General features: G+C 37.1%; 2 protein-coding genes across 4 annotated transcripts in view; one reads left to right on the top strand and one right to left on the bottom strand.

Moving 5' to 3' along the window:
* LOC124173203 overlaps nt 1–21,987 on the bottom strand; it is a 43,633-nt gene that overhangs the window by 17,545 nt on the left and 4,101 nt on the right. For 2 of the 3 annotated variants that reach the window (XM_046552737.1, XM_046552736.1), the window contains one exon: nt 20,810–20,900. The gene's annotated coding sequence lies outside the window, so the exon portion shown is untranslated. Of the gene's footprint in view, nt 1–20,809; nt 20,901–21,711; nt 21,912–21,987 lie in introns of those variants that run through there. The other variant, XM_046552739.1, reaches the window with a different exon arrangement.
* LOC124173310 lies at nt 15,954–17,078 on the top strand. Its single transcript, XM_046552829.1, has one exon. The coding sequence runs from the start codon at nt 15,954–15,956 to the stop codon at nt 17,076–17,078; it is 1,125 nt and encodes a 374-aa protein (XP_046408785.1).

The following is a 21,987-nucleotide window of genomic DNA, read 5'->3' as shown; positions in this document are numbered from 1 at the left end:
TTTAGCTGTAACTTTCTCAAATGGAAACTAATAAATTTACTTAATTACGTGCCTACGTTTATCAGCTTTCAAAAAATGCATTAACGACTCGTGTGGCACGCACGGTTCGCGCGCAGTAAAATAAAAACCGAAAGATGGTCACCGGAAAAAGCCCGATTTCGGCCATTTTGTCGTCCTAGCGACGACACGTGGCGGAAACTTCCGGTTTTCGGATTTTTCCTCCGGATCATTTCGGGTTCCCCGCACGCGTGCCAAATTTCAGCTCTCCAGCACTTCTAGAAGTGGTCGGGAATTTGTATCCATGAGTGAGTCAGTCACCACAAGGGCTGTATATAGATAGGATTAAATAAAGCAAAGGATACAAAATGCATCAATATTTCTCTCTCAGTTATTATTGTATTTGTAAGTCTCCATTTAATAATTTATTGTAATATTTGTCTACCTCTTCAAAAATTCGCGCTTAATGTTTACTTGATAACCGTATTTGAAGATTGTGCCTCACGGTTGTGACGTTAAAAGAACTCTTTATCAGGAAATTTTAGGCAAGTTCCATTTTTTTCCGCGTAACTCCGACAAAATGTCATTTGATTGTCATCATTGACAGTGGCAATAGCTAAACGCACATATTTTTTATAAACGACCTGCATTCTGCTGAAATCACACGTCTGAATACGTATTTTTTGGCATATTTCTTTCGAATGATACTTCTAAAAAACGTCAAGTCTTATTTGGTTCTTTGAATTAAACGGCTTACTACACTTTCCTAATGCGAAATAGCTCCAAGCGACTTGTCTACACCGTCTCAATATCTAGCGGTATCTTTCAGAATCCATTAGGTACAGGCATAAAAAAACCATAATTTAATCTTAAAGAAAGCTTAACTCCGGATTAAGCATACATCAACGTTCACAGAAAAAAATTCTATTTATTAAAGGAATTATTACTGCTCACATTTGCCAAGTTAGAAATGCACCGAAAAATATCGAGCCCGTAGGGTCGTAATTATGTACTCGTTGAGATGATCATCCTTAACCCCTTAACTGTTCCAATTCTTTGCTTTCGCCCCCTGCTTTAATTCTGGTGGTATTTAAATGGCTGAAAGTCAAGTTTCAGGAAAAGCAGTACAACTCCTTTATTTATTAGAATTTTTTAACCCCTCAAGCGTGGCGGGCATTTAATTGAATCCCATCTCCGCGGCCAGATGAGATTTAAATTTCATTGCCTTTTTGGCATACTATCATTCAATATTTTATATCTTTCACAATTTACAATCAGTATCAATGAAAATTTGAGTAAACTTGCGTAATATAGTATGCTACTACATAATAATTTTTTGAGCAATTTGAAAGAATATTTATGTTTTATGTATCTCCATTTATGAACTAATGAATAAATTTTCAATTTTGAAAGATTTTAATTTGGATTTGAATAAGCTTCGAGATGTCTAACATTCCATGCATTAAAAGAAATGCAATTACATGATGTAATTTAGTTATTTGGGGTTAAAAATGTCATAACAGATTGGATACTTTCGATAGGATTACCCGTTTCGCCTACTTGAAAATTTACCACTCCGCCCACTTCTCTGACTTTGTTCCATTATCACCGTATCATTCCATTTAGGTAAACACGTGCTAATGTTTCAAACGTCAATATGTGAATAATCAAATGATTTACCTTAGAAAATCTGCTTTGTGTGACATGATTTGAAGCAATCCAAACATATCCCACTGCACATTTTTCACACCAGTACAAGCAGTCTCTTCATTTCCCATATTAGGCACAAACTGCACACCTCCTTTCAGACTTTGATTTCTTCCCAGCTGCAGACATTTTCTTTAGGTAAAGTATTTCTGTGAGTCTTGGTACTAAATTGTGCAATGAGTTACGGCCATGTCCAAACAGTTCGTATGACGTCGGATATTTCAAAAATATTACCTCGACCAATGGCACGCGAAATGATAAGTCAAATTTTTATACATGTTTTTCCTATGATCAACATATAAATTTAGGTCTGCCGCATTCAATTCTCCTAAATAACTTCATACACCACCTGTAATGGCGTTTTCTTTCCATTAGTTATGAATGCAATAACCGGTCCTTGAAATTCACCCCACCAATGAATTTACTATAACCTAACACACAAACACTCCCGAGTCTCTACTTTGCCTTTCAATACTATTCCCATTTTGTAGGATCCCCAATTATGAAAAATACCACTCACAGGAAGTACACCCCATGAGAATTTCAACACACTGCCTGAAAGAACACCACACAGCATGAATGACTCTAGTGGACTGAAGCTCGTGGTTTAGAAGCTCCCTCAAGAGATGAGAAAATATCTCGAAGGGGCCCTGGTATATGCTGACTGTTTGGATGGAATCTTATCTTCGTTGATTACTGTCCAGAAAAAAAAAGAAAAAAAAGAAATGCAGAGCGAAACACATGGCCCTTTCGCCTAGGACGCTAAGGACTAACGAGGCGGACCAAACACACTTGGGGCTCGAGGTGATGACAAACAAGGAGAAGACGGAGAGAGGGCACTCAGCTTAGAAGATACCATATCTCAAGCTAAAGTAGCTGACCCTTCTTGATGGCTCTCAAGCGGAATAGGCGGATTTCTTCATGATAGAACAGTTGGAGGAAGGCGTTGAGTTTTTGGACCGCAGTCGTCAACGCACTGGTTTAAAACTGAATTTTATCGAAGCACTTTAAAAACATCTTGAAGGCATAAAGCCGTTATGAATATTTTATTGGAGAGGAAAAACATTTCTTCAAAAGATAGAGTAATTAATTTTAATTGAACATGCAATATCTGGCGGAGAACAAATATTATATACAGTAGGTCAGGAAGCGTACTGGGTACGCATGACGGCGGCATACGAAATTTAAAGGGCGCATACAGGTACGCATGATGGCGTTGAGGGGTTAATACGATCAAACTGAATATTAGTTGAAAATTATGCGTTTTATTCCAAAATACATGTTAGGGGTCAAATGACCCCTAGCCGTCCTTCTAGGTAGCGCGAAACTCCCGTCCTCCTAGTGTTAAGACGTGGTTATTATCCTACGACGCTGAGATTCCCCTGATGATTGCTCACCCTCTTGGGAAGAGTCACTCAATGTGACAGTCGTATTTTGCCTTTCTAATTTTCCACGGTTGAAATTCTGCTATATAACCTCTGCGAGAGCTTTCAAACAAAACCGTTGATAACTAGCACAAGAATCACATGCGACAGTTCATTTGAAGAGAGAATCGGAACTCTTTCCATCTTATTCACTGGAGCAAATACTTAAAATTTTGGACCCAGGAGGGTGTTTCAGAGTATCATAGGATTGAAGGCGTCAGAAACGGATTCAGTCAGAGTCCATCAGGAACCTATCCTATGCTCTTCTTCCATGCGATTCACACATACTATCAGGAAGAGTACCGCTTTTGGTATGACGAAAACAGTCTTCCTAAACGGGAAATTATAAAACTACAGTTTTCAAGAGACTAGTGAGCAGCAAAAATAACCTTCCCCCAGGTTCGACACTTCACAAGGGAGGCGAGAGGTATATATGGGCATACATAAGTGCTAATTGATACATTGTCACATAATTGACATTGTTGCGGGGTAAAGTTATTTTAGAATTGTCCGCCTGTAATTTTTTTAAATGTAATACACTGCCGTTTTGAAAAAATTACAAGAATGAAGGTAAATTTTAAATGAGTTTCTTCTTTCATTCTCATGAGAATATAGTTGATTGTTACGTTCGTGTATCGTTAGGACTAAACTAAAGGTTGTCGCGAAACCCATCACTTTTTTCCAAAAAAAATTGGTGTACTTAATTGTCTAACCAAATTGTCACATTTTCATTCAGTATCTCATTTATATATGAATATTGACCATCATAAAATGTTATGACCTTCATGATATGGCATAAATATCTTATTTAATTATGTTACGGTATGTCTACATGCTATTTAATGTAACAATTTTTCTGTACATTGGGTTAACACCCATAAGAATAAACAATTATTATTATTATCTCACAAATTTCTGTAAAATTTGAGATACACTGAATGCAGTGATTAAATTAGGTTGAATGGCATCCATTATTATTAATGGCTCAAGTTGTGTAGGTTAAAATAACGCTAAGTAATGTGGTTAGTTAGTTTCTTATTTGCTTTGCTCGCCCTCGGTTATTTTTATAACACCATTTTATTAGGCATGAAAATGACAGTTACTATTGTTGCACTTTCTAAATTATATTTCAGTGTGTGATAATTCAACAGGGGAAAAAAATAATCACTGCGATTGAGAATTGAACCCTTAAGCTTTCCTTCATGGCCTAGTGCTTCAACCTAATATGCCACCTCTGGCATGCATGCAGAAATTTGTGAAGTATGCATGACAAGATGGAGCGAGGGTGACTCTGCATATGTAGTTGTTACCGTGCTATTCCTGTTATACCTGAACTAATATTTCATATTAAAACGAATATTTAGAATGTACACCATGAAATCAACTCAATTACCTTCATAACCAAGTCTAATTCCTATGTAACTATGATGCCGAGTCAAGCACACAATCATTTCAAACTAAACAAATTGTTATGCTTCCAAACCCATTGACACGTATTCAATGTATTATGCTACCTACATATTTGTAAGTCATTACGCCATGCAATCCAACTTGTTTCACATTCTTTTTGCAAAATCACTCATCCAAATATCATGCAAACAAACTTGCACTGAGAATGATAGTCTGAACATTTATTGTAAAATTTACAAGAGAATTAAAGTCAATTACACCTATATTAATCTATCAGAACATTAACATATATCAGCACTTGGGAAATAAAGCTGTATTATTTTATTAGAGCCAAACAATAAAAAGCAGAATTATAACATATCACCATTTGTAACCGGAATGACTTTCCTGCACCTCTAGCCCAATAGACTTTTATCCTATCCAAAAGCAGTCTTACGTCAATAGGAATGAAGTCTGAAACTCATGGATTGCCTCGCCGATAGTAAGTGACGTAGAATCTGTGTAAAGTCTCCCGATCCGCTAGAAAAAAGACTCTGAAACACCCCCCAGATCCACTGTTTTCCACAACTGTGGATCCGATGCATCCAATGAAGAGAAATATCCGTGGATATTTGGATCTAAGGTACCCGATCCTAGTTTTATAATAGTCGTTAGACATAATAAGTGAATAAACTACAAGTTAATAAATGGTAGAGTACCCACTTTTCACTTTAGTAAGGTAACGAGTTCATTAAAGAAGAGGCATGCGGGGAGAGGTGTGAGAAATGTAGTCCCAAGTTTCTTGCATTACTTTGTGGAACCACTATCTTCTAAATGAATTTTATTATAATTATATTCGACCATAACCATAAATATTAAATGACATTGATTGCCTCTATTCGTAATGAAAACCATCTCCTCGATCCAATAATAAAGCCAGCCCACCCTTGTTCAATCTGCCGTTTTGACTTCACTCTTGACCGCTCCGAAAAGCACTCTCGTAGCGAACGTATTGCCTGTGGACCAGTGCTCCGGAGCACTTCCATCGAGAGCACAATGTAGCGAATGAAGCATTCTTAGACATCACCCCATGGTAATGGAGATGTCTAAATAGTCTTTATCCCCTCTCAGAATTATACTCTCAATCACCTCACCATGATGAGTGGCTCACTTAAAAAAATATCTTTAACGTTAAAACTCAATGCAATGTTTTCAGGGTATTTGAGATTGTGCTTATTGCACTTTATGAAAGAAGACTTTGGGTGTCACACTTGCAAGGCTTCGTAATATTCAGCCAGACTTTGGAATACACCCTAATCCATTTTTGAGATAAAATTATTTCAGTTGGTATCGTTTCATTTCAGGTGTTATGAAAATTTTATTTTTCTGCTTCTCTAAAGAAACGAAATATCTCAACTAAGGCCTCGGCGGCACAGTCCAGGGCGCTAGTCCTCTAACTTGTAAATCGAGTAATCTGGGTTCGAGTCCCAGTGTTGGTAATATTTTTCTCTCTTCTAATTTTTAAAATTGCTGTTAGATTTTATCCCCATTGCTTTTATTAAGTTACATCACTATTCTCAAATTTGATATTAATTTATGTATTTTAAACGAAACTCCAAAATGTGCCTAGTACCACACAAATGCAAGTTCATTTAACACATTATTTATATCATAAAAATTTTATGATTTTCCATATTGATATAAAATAATGTGATTTATTTTCAGATCTCCAAAGCCTCTGACTGTAAATAAATAATAAATAAACTAGAGGAAGAGGATGACTAACACTGGTAAAAAAAATACATAATTATAACTGGAGCGGAGAAAGGTGCTGAGGCTATTATGGATGAAGATACTGATGAATCAGATGCTGAAGTGACTGGGGATCCAAGGCATCTACCACGACGTTTTTTCGATGCAGAGGGACAGCTTCATTCGAGGGAAACGCAGCCAAAAGAATCACAGTCAGAGCAACTGTCAACATCCAAAGGATGCAAGAGGATGGCCAAAGAATGCAAGTTAAGATATTCGACCTAAAAATAGTCACACGATTTAACTGAGTTATATTTTAAATTACCTGAGTCTATCCCCCCTCCAACTCCAAGTAGTTTCTCAATCAATCAACCCCCCTTTGATTCCTTTAGGGTTTTCTTTTCTGAGGATTTTGTGTTGCACATAGTGGAACAAATAAATATGCATGCGAACTTGAGAGAAAATCATGGATTCAGCATAGTTAGTGAGGAGATATATGAATTTCTTGGCATATTGCTATTCTCTGGAAAATATTTTTTACCCAGAAAACGCCTCTCTTGAAACATGATGACTGCAATGTCACTATAGTCAGAGGCACAATGATAAGGAATAGATTTGATGATTTTCTCTGCTACTTACACTTAGTAGACAACATAAATCTTGATACTTCTGATAGACTATATAAAATACGGCCAATATTTTAATTTTTAAACATAAATTTTAAGCGATTACCTCACAGGATGAACTGCTGTGTTATGGAAAACATGACAAGAAGCTGTTTATAAAAGGAAAAATAATTAGGTTTGGGTTCAAGCTATGGTGCCTTGACAGAATCAAATGGCGATATAATTCTCGCAGAGCCCTGTTGTGGATTGTGAACTCAAATCCCAAAGTCTGATCTTGGGCAAGGAGGTGATGTAGTTGTGGGCATACTGGAAAAAAGTCGACTAGAAAAAGGTTGAAGGCTGTCCTTCAATAACCTTTTCACATCTGAAAAGTTACTGCACACTTTAAATCAAATTGGAGGGATGGGCACACTACGTGAAAATCGAGTGAAGCATGCGGATTATGGATTCATGGTAAAAAATATATTGAAAAAAAAAAAGCTAGAGGAACTATGGAGGAATGAACCAATGGTGACATACTAGTTACTTGCTGGAACAAAAATGCAGTGGTAACAATGACGACAAACTGTATCCAGGGAAGAAATAAGGTTGTAAACCGTTACACAGGGAAAGGGAAAAAAAATGTTACATACTATGCCCATTCCTCTCACCATTACAAAATACAAAAAATTCATGGGAGGAGTAGATTTAAGCGACCATCTATTGGTCATATTCAGGGTGAACATGAGGACATAAAAGTGGTTATGGCTTTTTTTTGCCTGGGCAGAAGTTGTGTCGTGTGTTCAGGGTTGGTAGTTACACTGACATGTGGGGAGTACAATGGACCATTTGCAGTTTCGACGAGAATGCGCTCTTGATCTTGAAGCACTCATGAGGCATATTGGATCTCCATCAGCTGGACGTGGTTTCAGACAATCATATACAGGGGCTGAGTAAATCAGGACTGATCACTAAGAACATTTGATAACTAAAGAGTCATCAAAGTATAGTATTTGCTCAGTGTAAAAAAATAAAAAGTTTATATTTGCAAAATAAGAAGTACTTCTTTGCACCTAAAATGTTTTTTGCACTTCATGAGAAATGATGAAATATTTTGTCTATGGTGGAAACACCCAGTAAAAACTCTTTAAAAAATGTAACCCATTACATCCATGAAGCATCCTAATTGAATACCGTGTATCTCCGAATATAGTCCTCCCTTTTTTCCAAAAAGTCCACGGAAAAGTAAGGGGGGGGACTATAATCGAGTGTAATTCAGTTTAGCATACTAAAGGTGACCATAAAGTTATAAATAACGGCATAATGGCTAATGTTCTCGTAGTCTTTCTATTTGAGTATATTTATGAGGATTATAATCAGAAACATTAGTAGATACTGCAACGTTTTACCAGAAATTAAGAAAATTTTTACCACAAATGTTGTAAAGATACGATTCTTCCGATCCAAATAGCACATCAAATATGCGTTTTCATGGAATCCATTGGGTAGCCGTTAATTTTTCTTGGAAAAGTATTGTTAGAATAATTCAATCGACACTGATCACTTAATGACACAAAACAGTAAATAATTAAAATGAAAACTAAACGCACACTTATCATTACATTAATCGAGCACAAGAATTGAATCAATAATATATGTACCCGTTGCTCATTTAATATTTACACGATTTTAATAATTGCGAAAAATAATCAGATAAAGTGAACCTTTTATGACGATTTAGCATTTCATTGCGTCCGTAGCTACTATACATCCATGTGCCTGTGCGGTTTGTGTTTACAACCACTGCCTTTACCGCCTTCATAGAACAAGAATGCGCAATAGGTGATGCATTTGTTTCTGAAAAGGTGCCATCGACGACTTTAAACCAGAAGCGCCGGCATTACTGCATTTGATCGAATTCCAGTGACTCAGAATCGAAAGTGTGATCAATTTATTGAGGAATCCATTCAATTCGCCAGGGTAAGTAGGATCGATAAATTACGTCACATAACGTTTCGCAATTATTTCCGCGATATTTTCTTTATTAAAAATAATTTTACGTTCAACAGTGAGGTGATGGATCAAGTAGAAAGATGAGAATCAATCCTGCAGCAGATTAGAGGCCATCAAAGACGGAGTTTTGATGCCAATTTAAAAATAGCCGTTGCAGAATATGCTGTAAATCATAGTATTCACGGCACTTGCAAAGCGCTAATACATCACGGAAGTCATTTCCGGGGTCTCGATGAGGCAGATTCAAAGAATTAGAGGAAAATATCATTGAATTTCTGCGCAAATGCAGAGCAGAAGCTCTTTGTGTAACTTATGCAAGGATTTGCGACGAGGCATTGAATATTGATATCATATTTTTTTTCAGTTTTAATGTTTGTTGGAAAAAGTTTATTTCTTAATTTTATTACTTTGATATTTGTAAGTCCTGTAGTTTAATTATTTTGCTTAGCAGGCATGATGGCAATATTTTTATAATATTTATAATTTATTTAACACAATTTTATTTAGATTTCCTAAATTCTTCAGGTCACTTGGATTTGTGATGACTTGATGGGTGTGTTACACTGGATCTATGGAAATTTCAGGGCCAAATGCAATACTGTTTATGGGCTTTAAGTTAAAGCTTATATACTGGCATTGTCTGTAGTCATTTGGAAATCAAAAATATTAATAATTTGTGAATGTTTAAAAAATAAAATAGCCTTGGATGCTAAAAACGTTTTCTCATTTCTTCATTACATCTGGTTAAGGAACTATAAATTACTGATACATGCAATGGATCACAACATGTTTTACGTATAGTTATTTTGTTGTGATGGAAAATATGTGAACAGATTTGTTCTTCATCTTCACAGAAAATAATAGTTTTTATCGACTCCAGAATCTTAACTTGCTAACCACAGAAAAATTGCCTTCCTTTCCATTTTAAAATTTTTCCCAAAACTGAGGTCTCAAAATTGGGGGGGGGCTATATTCAGACAGGGACTATATTCAGAGATATAAGGTATATAACAAACATAAAATGACTAACACGCAACATTCAAAAAAAGTATCTTTATCATTCCAATACTAATGAAGACCATGAATTTAGTTCACTCAAGCATCCACGAACAACTTCAGTTTCATGTAAATATCTATGGTATGAATAATGCAAAAATTTTTAAAAACGATTTTTTTGGTTCAATGAGTTCAAATAAAGTAATTCAGGTTAAAAAATTAAATACTTGTAAAAAATCACTTGGGTACTAAGGGGTTAATGCCAAATTCGAACATGAAATCTCAACATTTACTTTCAGCCACATTTTACACACTCTAATAAGAAGAATATCCTCTTCAAATTGACATTTATCACGCACTGGGTATTGCTATTAATTTTTACAGATTTACAGAAATACATAGTTCTTATCTCTGAAATGTGTCTGTTCTTAATGTGTTCTTCCTCTCACTGATTACTGTTCGCAAACGTGGTCCTCAGATTGTCCCTCAAATATCAAATATCTTAAAAGAAACTACAAATTTCTTCATTAATATAGTGAAAAATCGTTAACCCGTCCTTAGTAACTGCACCACCAATGATCTATTCTCAACTTGTGACAGTTGCAACTCTTACAACAATGATGAACACTGACAAGGAGACTTTGCGTAAGTGATGTCAAGAAAGAAGATGAAATATCTTTCATTTAAAGTAGACACCCTGATAGGAATACTGTAAGGTTTTGTCAACATATGCCTGGGTTTTTGGAAAAAAACCATTTAATAATTTAAAAATACACTCAGGTGGAATATAATTAAAAACTTTTGCCTATTGAGTCACGGTTGATTTGGCCTAGTGGTAACGTAACGCATTTTTGTTTTGAAAGACAAGGGTTCAAGCCCCCGAGTAAATTTCTTCCAGTCTTCCATTTTCTACATTCTTTTAAATTTGTTTTATCTTCTTCGGATTTCTTGATTTCGGATGTTTTACATTTACTTAACTAAATCAACATTTATGTCACTGGCTAACCCTTGCTTTGCATTTTTCTTCCTATTGATTCATCCAAGCAGGAGTGGTGAAACTGTGATGCTGTCATCAAAGTAACCGCAACTCATTTCCTAAGCCAATGATTTTAAACATACTGTCTTCCAAGAGTTTCCCAGGTTCCATATGGGAGATAGATGTAAAATCAGGGGGCACAAAACTCTACAAGCTTGGAATGAATGACAGAGGGGTATACTGTCACTTTGCGGAAGCCAGGAACAGGAGTGAACCGGTGATGACCTGGACTTTAATAGAATAGGCTATTTCAGCACACATCTGCAGGATTTGAATTCCCTGCCAGTGCTTCATGGGTTGCATATTTCAAGAGGAGACACCTAATCATACAATGTAAAATAACAAAATACGTGTCAGTGAGCAATCAAGTGTCAGCTGAAGAAATATTGCAATTAGCAATGACGTTTCAGGAGCAAACAAAAAGCCGTATCTCCAAATATAATAGGGATTTCATAATTACAATTGATCACACCGGGTGTCCGTCGAGGGGGATATAAAGGGAACGCTCTCCAGAAAGGAGAAAATTGTTCAGGAGGCTCTTGGGAGAGTGACCAAAGTAACACACTCATATACATTGCAGTATGCTATTGCTGTTGAGGAACTATTTCTTTTGCTTGTATCCATGCGCTCACTCCGGCCGGCCAAGGGAGTCAGTCAGCCTCGCGCAATCGTCTCGGGTGGACGTGTGGGACAGTTCCCAATCCTTTCAAGATCATTTAGTTTACTTTGTGCTCTTCTTACTAGTGTAATTTCATTAAAAGAATCCTGATAACAAACCAGCATTTAAATTAATACAGTCCACTATAATTCAATACCCAAACATTTTGGTCCTTCGGGCCGGATTCTTCTTGAAAAATTACGCCCACGCACTGCATCGTAAGAATCGAGCCTTTAGTTCCCTTTATCAACCCAAGCAGCTGGCCGCGAGGGGAAGTGACCAGCCCGGACTGAATGCCGCGCAGAAGAAACACGCAGCCACCTTCTATCTCCGCTATCGCCGACGAGAAACGCGCCGTGTCGAAAGAGTGCCGACTCAACTCAACACCCCATCCCTGTTCATGTGACGCCGCACTCAAATCAGAGGCTCATCCAAGGTCAGATCCTTCCATTCCTAAACCCTATTAGTCATTTTCCCATATGATGGATTCAATAACAAAGGGCAAATTAATGAAGCAAAGGGGCGTGATTAAGGGAAAATTAACACATACTCTCAACTACGTCAACTCATTCTCCGTGAATGATAAGCTAGCAAATTTACATGCTAGGCAAGCCAAACTTAGAGAAATATGGGATCAATACGATGAAGTTCAGTTACGCTTGGAAATTGAGGATGGGGAAGACCATGGCGCGGACAGAGAAGATTTTGAACGCATTTATTTTGAAGTCGAAGGGAATATAATGACCATAATTAATTCCCAGCCAATAGTGAAACATGAATCTTCTAATAAATCTGAGCGATCGAGCCAATCCAATCAAAGTGAGATGCCAGATATGAATAACATAAAATTGCCACGCATAACACTGCCTAATTTCAACGGAGAGTTAGGAAGCTGGAATCAAATCAGGGATACATTTTAAAGTCTAGTTGTGAATAATCAACTACTTTCTGAGGTACAGAAGTTCCATTATATACTATCTGTGCTAAAGGGTCAACCAAAAGAGCTAATTCAAAATCTACCTGTAACATCAGCTAACTTCAAGGTAGCATATGAAATCATCGGTGAACGATACAACAACAAAAGATTAATTGCAATGCAGCATGTCAGAGCTCTACTTACGTTACCAAGTGCTCACAAGAATTCAGAACCAGAAATTAGACACTTCATTAATCAAGTGGTTAGCAATAAAAATGCATTGGAAGCAATGGATCTACCCATTCCATTGGAGGACTTGCTGATTTCACAAATGATTATGGAAAGGTTGGACAAAAATACAAAAATGGAGTTCGAATCGAGGTTCGATAACCAAAGTTTTCCCAGTTTAGAAGATTTGAAACAATTTCTGGAGGGAAAATGTCAAACTCTGCAGTTAGTACAGGCTGAAAAACTAAGTGGTATTGAAACGGAGGATAAGTTTAAACAAAACAAGAATCACAAGAACTTTAAGCAGAGTTATGTAAACACCACCCCTGCATGTGTAGTGTGTAAGGGATTGCATGCCTTATTCAGATGCAATGAATTTATTTCAATGAATGTTCAAAGACGAATTGGAATAATCAAGCAGCATAAATTGTGCAACAACTGCTTAAGAGGGAATCATTATGCAATGGAGTGTAAATCGAAACGCTCATGCTTCAAATGTAATCGACATCACCACACCTTGTTGCACCAAGACAAGCCACACCACGTCGAGTCACCAAGAGTCAATTCAGAACAGACAGGAACAAGTCGGGATCAAGAAACCCGTGCTTCAGTACAGCCTCAGCTAAGTTATCACGCAATGAGAAGAAAATCAATATCGCAAGTATTACTGAGCACAGCTGTCATCCAAGTCAGAGACAAGACTGGACGGTGGGTCAATTGTCGAGCTTTACTTGACAGTGGCTCACAAACACATTTCATTACTGAAAATTGTGCACAACTTTTGGGAGCACAAAAGAAAAGAAACGATATCCCACTACAAGGATTCAATAGCATCACATCATCAACGACTCACAGTGTGGACGTAGAAATCAAATCAATAACGACTGATTTCACGGCTAAATTGAATTGTGCTGTTCTTCCAAAAATTACAGGCAATTTACAAACAACAGTCATCTCTTGCAAGAATCTAGGTTTCCCAAGAAATATTCAATTAGCCGACCCAAGATTTTATGAACCACAAAAAATCAACATCTTGATTGGAGCAGAACTGTTTCGTAAGTTACTGTTGCCAGAGCAAAAGACCAGACCTGGACCATACCCAGTTCTTCAAAATACAAAATTGGGTTGGATATTAAGGGGTGAGTATAAAACAGATCCAGACCAAGTAAATCAGACTCAACAACTAACTTTGCTTGCAAGAAGTGATTCCACGCTGGAACAACAGCTACGTAAGTGGTGGGACATCGAAGAAATGGAACAACCAGTTCATTCTAAGGAGGAACAGCTTTGTGAACAACATATCACAACTCATACAGTACGAGATGACAATGGCCGCTTCATTGTATGACTACCAACAAAAAACGGCATTGAAAATCTAGGAGACTCTCGATAGACGGCACTGCTGAGATTTTACCAAATCGAAAGAAGATTGGAAAGGAACATCGCCTTGAAGAAGGACTATACGAATTTCATGCAAGAATATGAAGAGCTTGGACATATGATATTGAGTACTGAAGAAGGAGGAGTCAAATACTATCTTCCACATCACTCGGTGTTCAAGGAAGTAAGCTCTACAACAAGACTACGAGTCGTATTTGATGCATCTACTCTTACAACCAATGGTAAATCATTAAATGATATGCTACTTGTTGGACCCAAAATTCAACAGGATCTATGGTCTATCACCATGAAGTTTAGGTTTCATCCAGTCGCCTTGACAACTGACATATCAAAGATGTATCGTCAGATACTGATGCATCCTGAGGACCAAGGACTACAAAGGGTTCTGTGGCGGAAAGATCCAAATGAAGATCTACGGGAGTATAAACTCACTACAGTAACTTACGGCACAGCAGCAGCGCCATTCCTGGCAGTGAGATGTTTGCAGGAATTAGCAATGAGAGAACGAGAAAATTATCCCAAAGCAGCAGAGGTCTTGACAAGAGATTTTTACGTGGACGACGGTTTAACTGAATCAGATACTCCAGAAAGTGCAATCAAACTACAAAGAGAACTACAGGAATTATTATAACTAGGAGGATTTCAACTCAGAAAATGGTGCAGTAATGACAGGAAGGTGTTGGAAGCCATCCCAACGCAATTAAAGGAGCTAAACCATTTGTTGGCAGATGATGATAGCCAGATGGTGAAAACACTAGGTTTGAAATGGCTACCTAAATCTGATCAGTTTGTTATTGTGAATTCAATCCACAAACCTCTATTGCCAGTTTTGGATTCATATTGCACGAAAAGGAAAATTCTCTCTGTAATATCATCAACATTTGATCCATTAGGATAAGTGAGTCCAATCACCATAACCTTCAAAATATTCATGCAGAAACTGTGGCAGTGCAAATATAATTGGGATGAAAGATTACCATGTCAACTATTACAAGAATGGTTTTCTCTATGCAAACAGATCCCAGCAATGAATGAAATTATGATTAATCGTTTCGTGCTAACAAGAGGTCAAATAAGATCTATTGAATTACCTGGATTCTCAGATGCTTCTGAGAGAGCTTATGGGGCATGTATTTACATCCGATCTACCAATCAAAACAATGAACACACAGTGCATTTGTTGTGCTCAAAGTCAAGGGTAGCGCCCATTAAACAAACAACTCTCCCAAGATTGGAACTATGTGGAGCCTTACTACTATCAAGATTAATGAAGAAACTGCAGAAAACGCTCATTCATAAAATTGACAGCGTACATCTATGGACAGATTCAACAGTAACCTTGGCATGGGTGTCTGGATGTCCAATGAAATGGAAAACATTTGTTGCCAACCGAGTGGCTGAGATACAGAGCAGTACAAATCCTCAAGACTGGAAGCATGTATCATCTCAAGACAACCCTGCTGATCTTATTTCCCGCGGAATATCAGCCGAAATGCTACATGTGTGTTCCTCATGGTGGGCGGGTCCAGATTGGCTTAAACCAGATCCAAGTAATTGGCCGCAAGGACATAAGGAAGAGTGCTTTGATGATATTCCCAATGAGAGAAATGCAATCATTAGTTTAAATGCATGCAAGGTTGAAAGGTTATTCATTCATAATTATTCAACCTTTACCAAATTACAGAGGGTAACAGCCTACCTCCTACGATTTATTTCCAATTGCCAACGGAAAAAAAAACAGCATTCCTCTGCATCATTGACCCCGCATGAGTTGAAGGCAGCAACAAGAAAACTCGTCAGAATTGCATAAGTTAAATCATATTCATCTGATATGACTTCATTAAGGGAAAACAGCGTCGTAAATGGTAAGAGTAAACTCAAGCAGCTACATCCATTTCTAGACGGTGAAGACATATTGAGAGTAGGAGGGAGATTGCACGCTGCAGCATTACCATACAATTCTAAACATCCAATGATACTTCCACCAAAGCATCATATCACAAAATTGCTAATTGAATATGAGCACCAGAGACTACAACACGCCCGACCTCAGCTGATGATAGCTTCACTTAGAGAAACCTTTTGGATACAAAGGATTAGGCCAGCAGTGAAGGCAGTGATCCACTCCTGTATAAAATGCTTTAAGTTGAAGTCATCTACAGCTCATCAGCTTATGGACAGCTTACCAACATCTAGAATTCAACCAAGTCGACCCTTTTCCAGCTCTGGAGTTGATTATGCTGGACCAATCTATGTCAAGCTAGGCAATGCGAGAAGCAAGGTGCAGACGAAGGATTGCATTGCTATATTCATCTGTCTTGCAACCAAGGCTATTCATATTGAATTGGTTAGTGACATGACCACAGCAGCATTTATTGTTGCATTAAGGAGATTTATAGCTAGAAGAGGAAAATGCAACCACATCTACAGCGACAGCGGGTCAAATTTTGTTGGTGCTGAGCGAGAGCTTAAGAAACTATTTACCGACAAAGAGCGAGGAAGAAGAATTACTGATTTCTTGAGCCAAGAAGGATGCCAATGGCATTTCAATCCGCCAAATTCACCACACCAAGGAGGATTATGGGAGGCTGGAGTAAAATCAATTAAATATCATCTAAGACGAGTAGTTGGCGTAGCATCTTTAACCTTTGAAGAAATGCTTACGGTTTTAACTCAGATAGAAGCTTGTTTGAATTCACGTCCACTATGCCCACTATCAGATGATCCATCTGACATTTCCTTCCTTACTCCTGGACATTTCCTTACAGGAGGTGCATTAACCTCATTACCCGAACCTGATCTTTGTGATGTAGCTCTCCACAGGCTAACCAGATGGCAGCGGGTGCAGCAGATGGTCCAGAGGGTATGGAGATGCTGGTCCAGAGAGTATCTACATACATTACAGCAACATCAGAAGTGGACGGAAACATCTAAGAATTTGCATCAAAGAAGATAACACCTCACCTCTTCACTGGAAGACCGGAGTTATCAAGGAGACTTATCCAGGAAGTGATGGACTTGTTCGAGTTGTGACCCTAAAAACATCAACCGGTCTATTGAAACGATCAGTTCAAAAACTATGTCCTCTCCCCAAGTTTTGTGACACGTAATGACTATTTTAACTTGTTTGTATTTTTTAAAAAAGGGAGACCCTTTTTGGTGGGCGGCATGTTGAGGAACTATTTCTTTTGCTTGTATCCATGCGCTCACTCCGGCCGGCCAAGGGAGTCAGTCAGCCTCGCGCAATCGTCTCGGGTGGACGTGTGGGAAAGTTCCCAATCCTTTCAAGATCATTTAGTTTACTTTGTGCTCTTCTTACTAGTGTAATTTCATTAAAAGAATCCTGATAACAAACCAGCATTTAAATTAATACAGTCCACTATAATTCAATACCCAAACAATTGCAGCCTCAGGAAAACTGCTTCCTTAAATTTTTATTGTCCATGCCAGAACCTGGAGGTGATTTTAGTCTGTTAGTGGGCAAAGAAACTGAAGGGTGAATTTTTCAGATTATGTTGTGTACTCTAAATCAGGAAAACTAACGACAAGGCTGTATTTCAAGTTTTAAAATATGTACTCAAGCCATATTTTTACAACAATACATTTTATTGTATATTGATTCCTGGGGGACAAACGAAAAGTTTTATTTATGATGAACTATTGATAGATGAGCAATGAGAACAAATAAGCAGCACAAAAATTATAACACCGAAGTGCACTTCTGTATGCCAGCCGTGGGATGCATATTTTTACTTGCAAGTAAGGCAGTTTATTGAACTACTCCAGAACTACATCTTCCTCCTTCAAGGGAAAAGAGACATTTCCTCACATTATGGAAGGAATAAAAATCCATTCAACCGTGCATCTCCTATTGTGCACACCAGCATCCAATGGTATGCATCAAACTTCGAAGAGAACACAATTATTTTTAAAAACTGGAAGGAAATAGGTTTCCCTAAATAATGAAATGCAAGTATGAATGCTGAGACAGCAATTATATAGCATGTAGCTCTTCAATTTTTTGCTTTTCTTCTTATGAAAATTATCTTTCAAATTCCTGTGAAGGGGCTAAATAATTCTACAAAAGACTTTAAAAAACAAATGCTAGTGCTAAGGTAGCATTTTTATATATGTAATGACCACGTTGCTTTACAATTTTATATAATGACCAAGTCGCTTTTCAATTTTGTGTTTTTTGCATTTTCTGACATTTCTCATTCCTGTTAAGAGGCTAAATAATAAATAGAGAATGAAAAATTGTAGAAGGCGGAACCTCTTTCAGTATTATTAAATTTTATACTTTGGTGCATGATATTATGGAGGCATTTCCTCCAATTAATGATCTTTAATGCGACAACAATTTCATAAGGTCTGATGAAAGGAAGAGAAAACCGAATAATACTGCAGCACAAAAAAACAATGGAAGTGGAGGAAAGTGGGAGTCTGAAGAGGCCATGGAAAAGAAAAGGGAGAAGCTGACAAACCACAGGAAAAACAGGACCATCAAACGGGCAAAGGCCTCAACCAATATGGCCTATGAATCAATTTAAGTTGGCCAAGTAGCATAGTACGAGTAATTGAAAGTTCACATGCATCACGAATTAGTTCCCTAGCGTATACAGCTTGTTTGAAAGATCTTGGAACATAGCTACGTGGAGAGAAGGAATCGCACAAAGAGAGAAGAGTAAGTTTGATGGAGGAAAGCGTTCCTCGCCTATTAGTTGGAAGAGGGAATAATGGTTGTCAGGGTAGCCGAAAATAGCTTTTTGGAGACAAAAAATTCCAACCAAGCATAAAGAAAGAACTCCAACCTCCCATCCAGGTTGTTACATTTTAAAAGAACCTCAATCTATTTGTCTAGCTCTTTAACTATTCAAGCATTGAGAACAACATTTCTTTCTTCCTTTCCAAAATTCTATTACACACAAAATCTTAGCCTTTTAACTTCGGACTCAATGTCTCCGTTCTATCCAATCCACTTGAATAGGTTCTTGGCAACAAAATACATGGGGTAAAACTTATTAAGCTACATAAATAAAGTTAAAGCATTTCAGAACAATTGCCAAGTTAAATAGACTACTAGACAGAAATAAATGCAAGAAGAGCAATAGCAACGTTTAGCACTTGGAATGCTCAACTTGATCTCACAGGTAGATGGGTAAAAATCTTCCCTCAGGAGGAACCGGAGTAACTTTTCTAACACAGTACGTATGCTTAAAATATTTGCTATGAAAATGAGTTCCCTATACTTTGGTGCCAGCTACACAATATTATCACTCCGCTTGGATAAATCTTGGCAACGGGGTGAGCAATTCGAAGCAAGGGTTTACAAGAGACATGAATATTAATTTATTAAAAAAATGTAAACGGTCTGAAATCAACACATCTGAAGATGGAACAGATTACAAAAAATGGAGAAATTGGCAGACTAGAAAAACATTACTGTCTCAAAGTCTCAAACACTGGCCTTTCAAAACAAAATTGTGATACGCTACCATGTGGGCAAATCGAACTTCAAAGCAAAATTTTTTATTGAAATGCAACATGACCATATTTTTCATTTTTTAATGCTTTTTTTCTCTCAAACCCGGGCATATATGGACAAAATCCTTCAACAGTATTCCTATCTAGGTGTCTACTTTCAACTAAAAAGGTTTCATCTTCTGTCTTGACATCATTTACGAAAAGTATCCCTGTCACCTACTTAACAGCCTGACACCAGCCCCATTATCCTTATGAACAAATCGCAACTATGCATCAGACTTCAAACCTCTCTCTATGGTAAAGAAGAGAAATAATATAATTATGACATTTAAACAAAGTACGATGCATTTTTTTCCATTAATAATTCAAAGAACTTGGCAAAGAGATACAACGGAAGCCATTAGCATACCAAAACATACATCTGGCAACATAAATGCGCTCTAGAATTTCCATGGCCAAAAACTAAAGCAAACACGAAGCTATAAGACTTGATATTAAAAAAAACATGGCAAAACAGTGAGTGCAACAAACCAGTGCCATACATTGAAACACACAAAAAGTAATTCATAAGATATTGATAATGATATCTACTTGGACATTGTAATTGTGCAGGTAAAATAATCAATAGTCAACTATTTACACGGAACCACTATCAAATGTTGAACTAATTTTTGCTACTTTCAAGCCCCAAATGAGTTCAAAACTAGCTATATTGGAGGACAGAAAAAATCCACATCGCACTTGTCACAAGGGCTTCCATTAGTCCATCAAACTTCTGAATGAACAGTATAAAGATGGGAAAAATTTACCACATTACCACTAATTTACTGCCTGCCACAAGCACCATGATTCTTATAAACAGAATCGCAACATTGCATTGGACTTCCAACCTGCTTCTGTGATAAATTAAATCTCCGATGCGATTATGGTATTTTGATATTCTAGATTTTGGATGAATTTTTTTCCCATTATTATTGCAATGAATTTGGCAAAGAGAGAGAAAAGAAGCCATACACAATTACACAATAACAATTAAAACAAATATTATCATTCTCAAACATTTACCTCACCGAACATAATGAATACCACACAGGAAAGACTTACTATTTAAATAAAAACCAAGACAAAAATAAGTGGTAATAAACAGTTCCATACACTATAACACAAAAACCATATTCATAATAAATTGATGATGATACTCACTTGGAGATTGTAGAGGTTCAGTCCAGGGAAGCTAAGTTAAAGCAGAATGGGATGGCTAGATAACAGCAGCTCAATCACACACGACAGAATCCTGAAAAGGAAAGAAAGCAACCATGTATTAATACAACAGAGTATATCAAAACTAACACATTGGCAGTACCTTTCCTCACCATACAAAAACAGTGTATAGCTTCAACTGTGTAACATGTTGTCATCCTATGGTGAGACAAATTGGAAAGTTAAGATGATATCTAGACAAAAATGTCATCAAGGCAGACAAATAGTCATTGCAGTAATAATTCAAAGCAAAAATGTTTGCATTATTGAGTAACAAATTTGATCTCAGCAATTCCACCCTAATCAAAAACGGGTGACACCACAGCAACAGATAACACCTAATTTTGAATCTATACAGAACACTTATAGCAAATCACTGACCAATATTGGCAAATATATTTAAAACATTTTCATATTATCACAGAAGAGTCTTATATGCCCACAGAAAATCACAGCTTATTAATGCTACACATGACAACCTACTGGTGACTCCTAATATTTAATCGTCATTTGAAAACTTTTACCTCATCAAGAAGTCATCATAGCACATGGTACATTAAACTTAGAACTGACATAAAACCAGCCAAAATCATTAAAATCCTCAATAAAAAAACAAACTGAAATGAAGGCATGACTATATAGCACAACGGCAAAGTATAATATGCGATATTTGCATGAATGTAGTCCCACCTTTTTTTCCAAAAATACCCATGGTAAAAGTAAAGGGGGACTATATTCAAACCCATCTTTTTCATTTTTCCCTTTAACTCAAGCCTCAAAATTACAGGCTGAAATTATTCAGAGAAATACGGTAAGTAGGAATATTAAATATTATGTATTATTACCTTCCAATGTTAACTATGCTGAAGTTCTGCATACCACAAGATAATACATTACAGGAAAACATGATGGCCATGGTATATATAAAATATAAATCTCAGCACAGGACGAAGATCAAAGTAGACATAAAAGGAATCACTTCCCAAAAAATGCTTTTTATAAAACCGCAAGCACACAGGAATGGCTGATAATAAATTTCCATGGATCAAACTTCATAGGCTATCCTATTGTACGAAACAAACAGTTGTCTGTACATGCAGAAGATCACATTAATTCCAGTA

This window comes from Ischnura elegans, assembly GCF_921293095.1.
Source record: "Ischnura elegans chromosome 13 unlocalized genomic scaffold, ioIscEleg1.1 SUPER_13_unloc_4, whole genome shotgun sequence".
Classification (NCBI taxonomy): domain Eukaryota; kingdom Metazoa; phylum Arthropoda; class Insecta; order Odonata; family Coenagrionidae; genus Ischnura; species Ischnura elegans.
The sequence above is the reverse complement of the archived record's forward strand: the minus strand, read 5'-3'. Positions and strand labels throughout refer to the sequence as shown.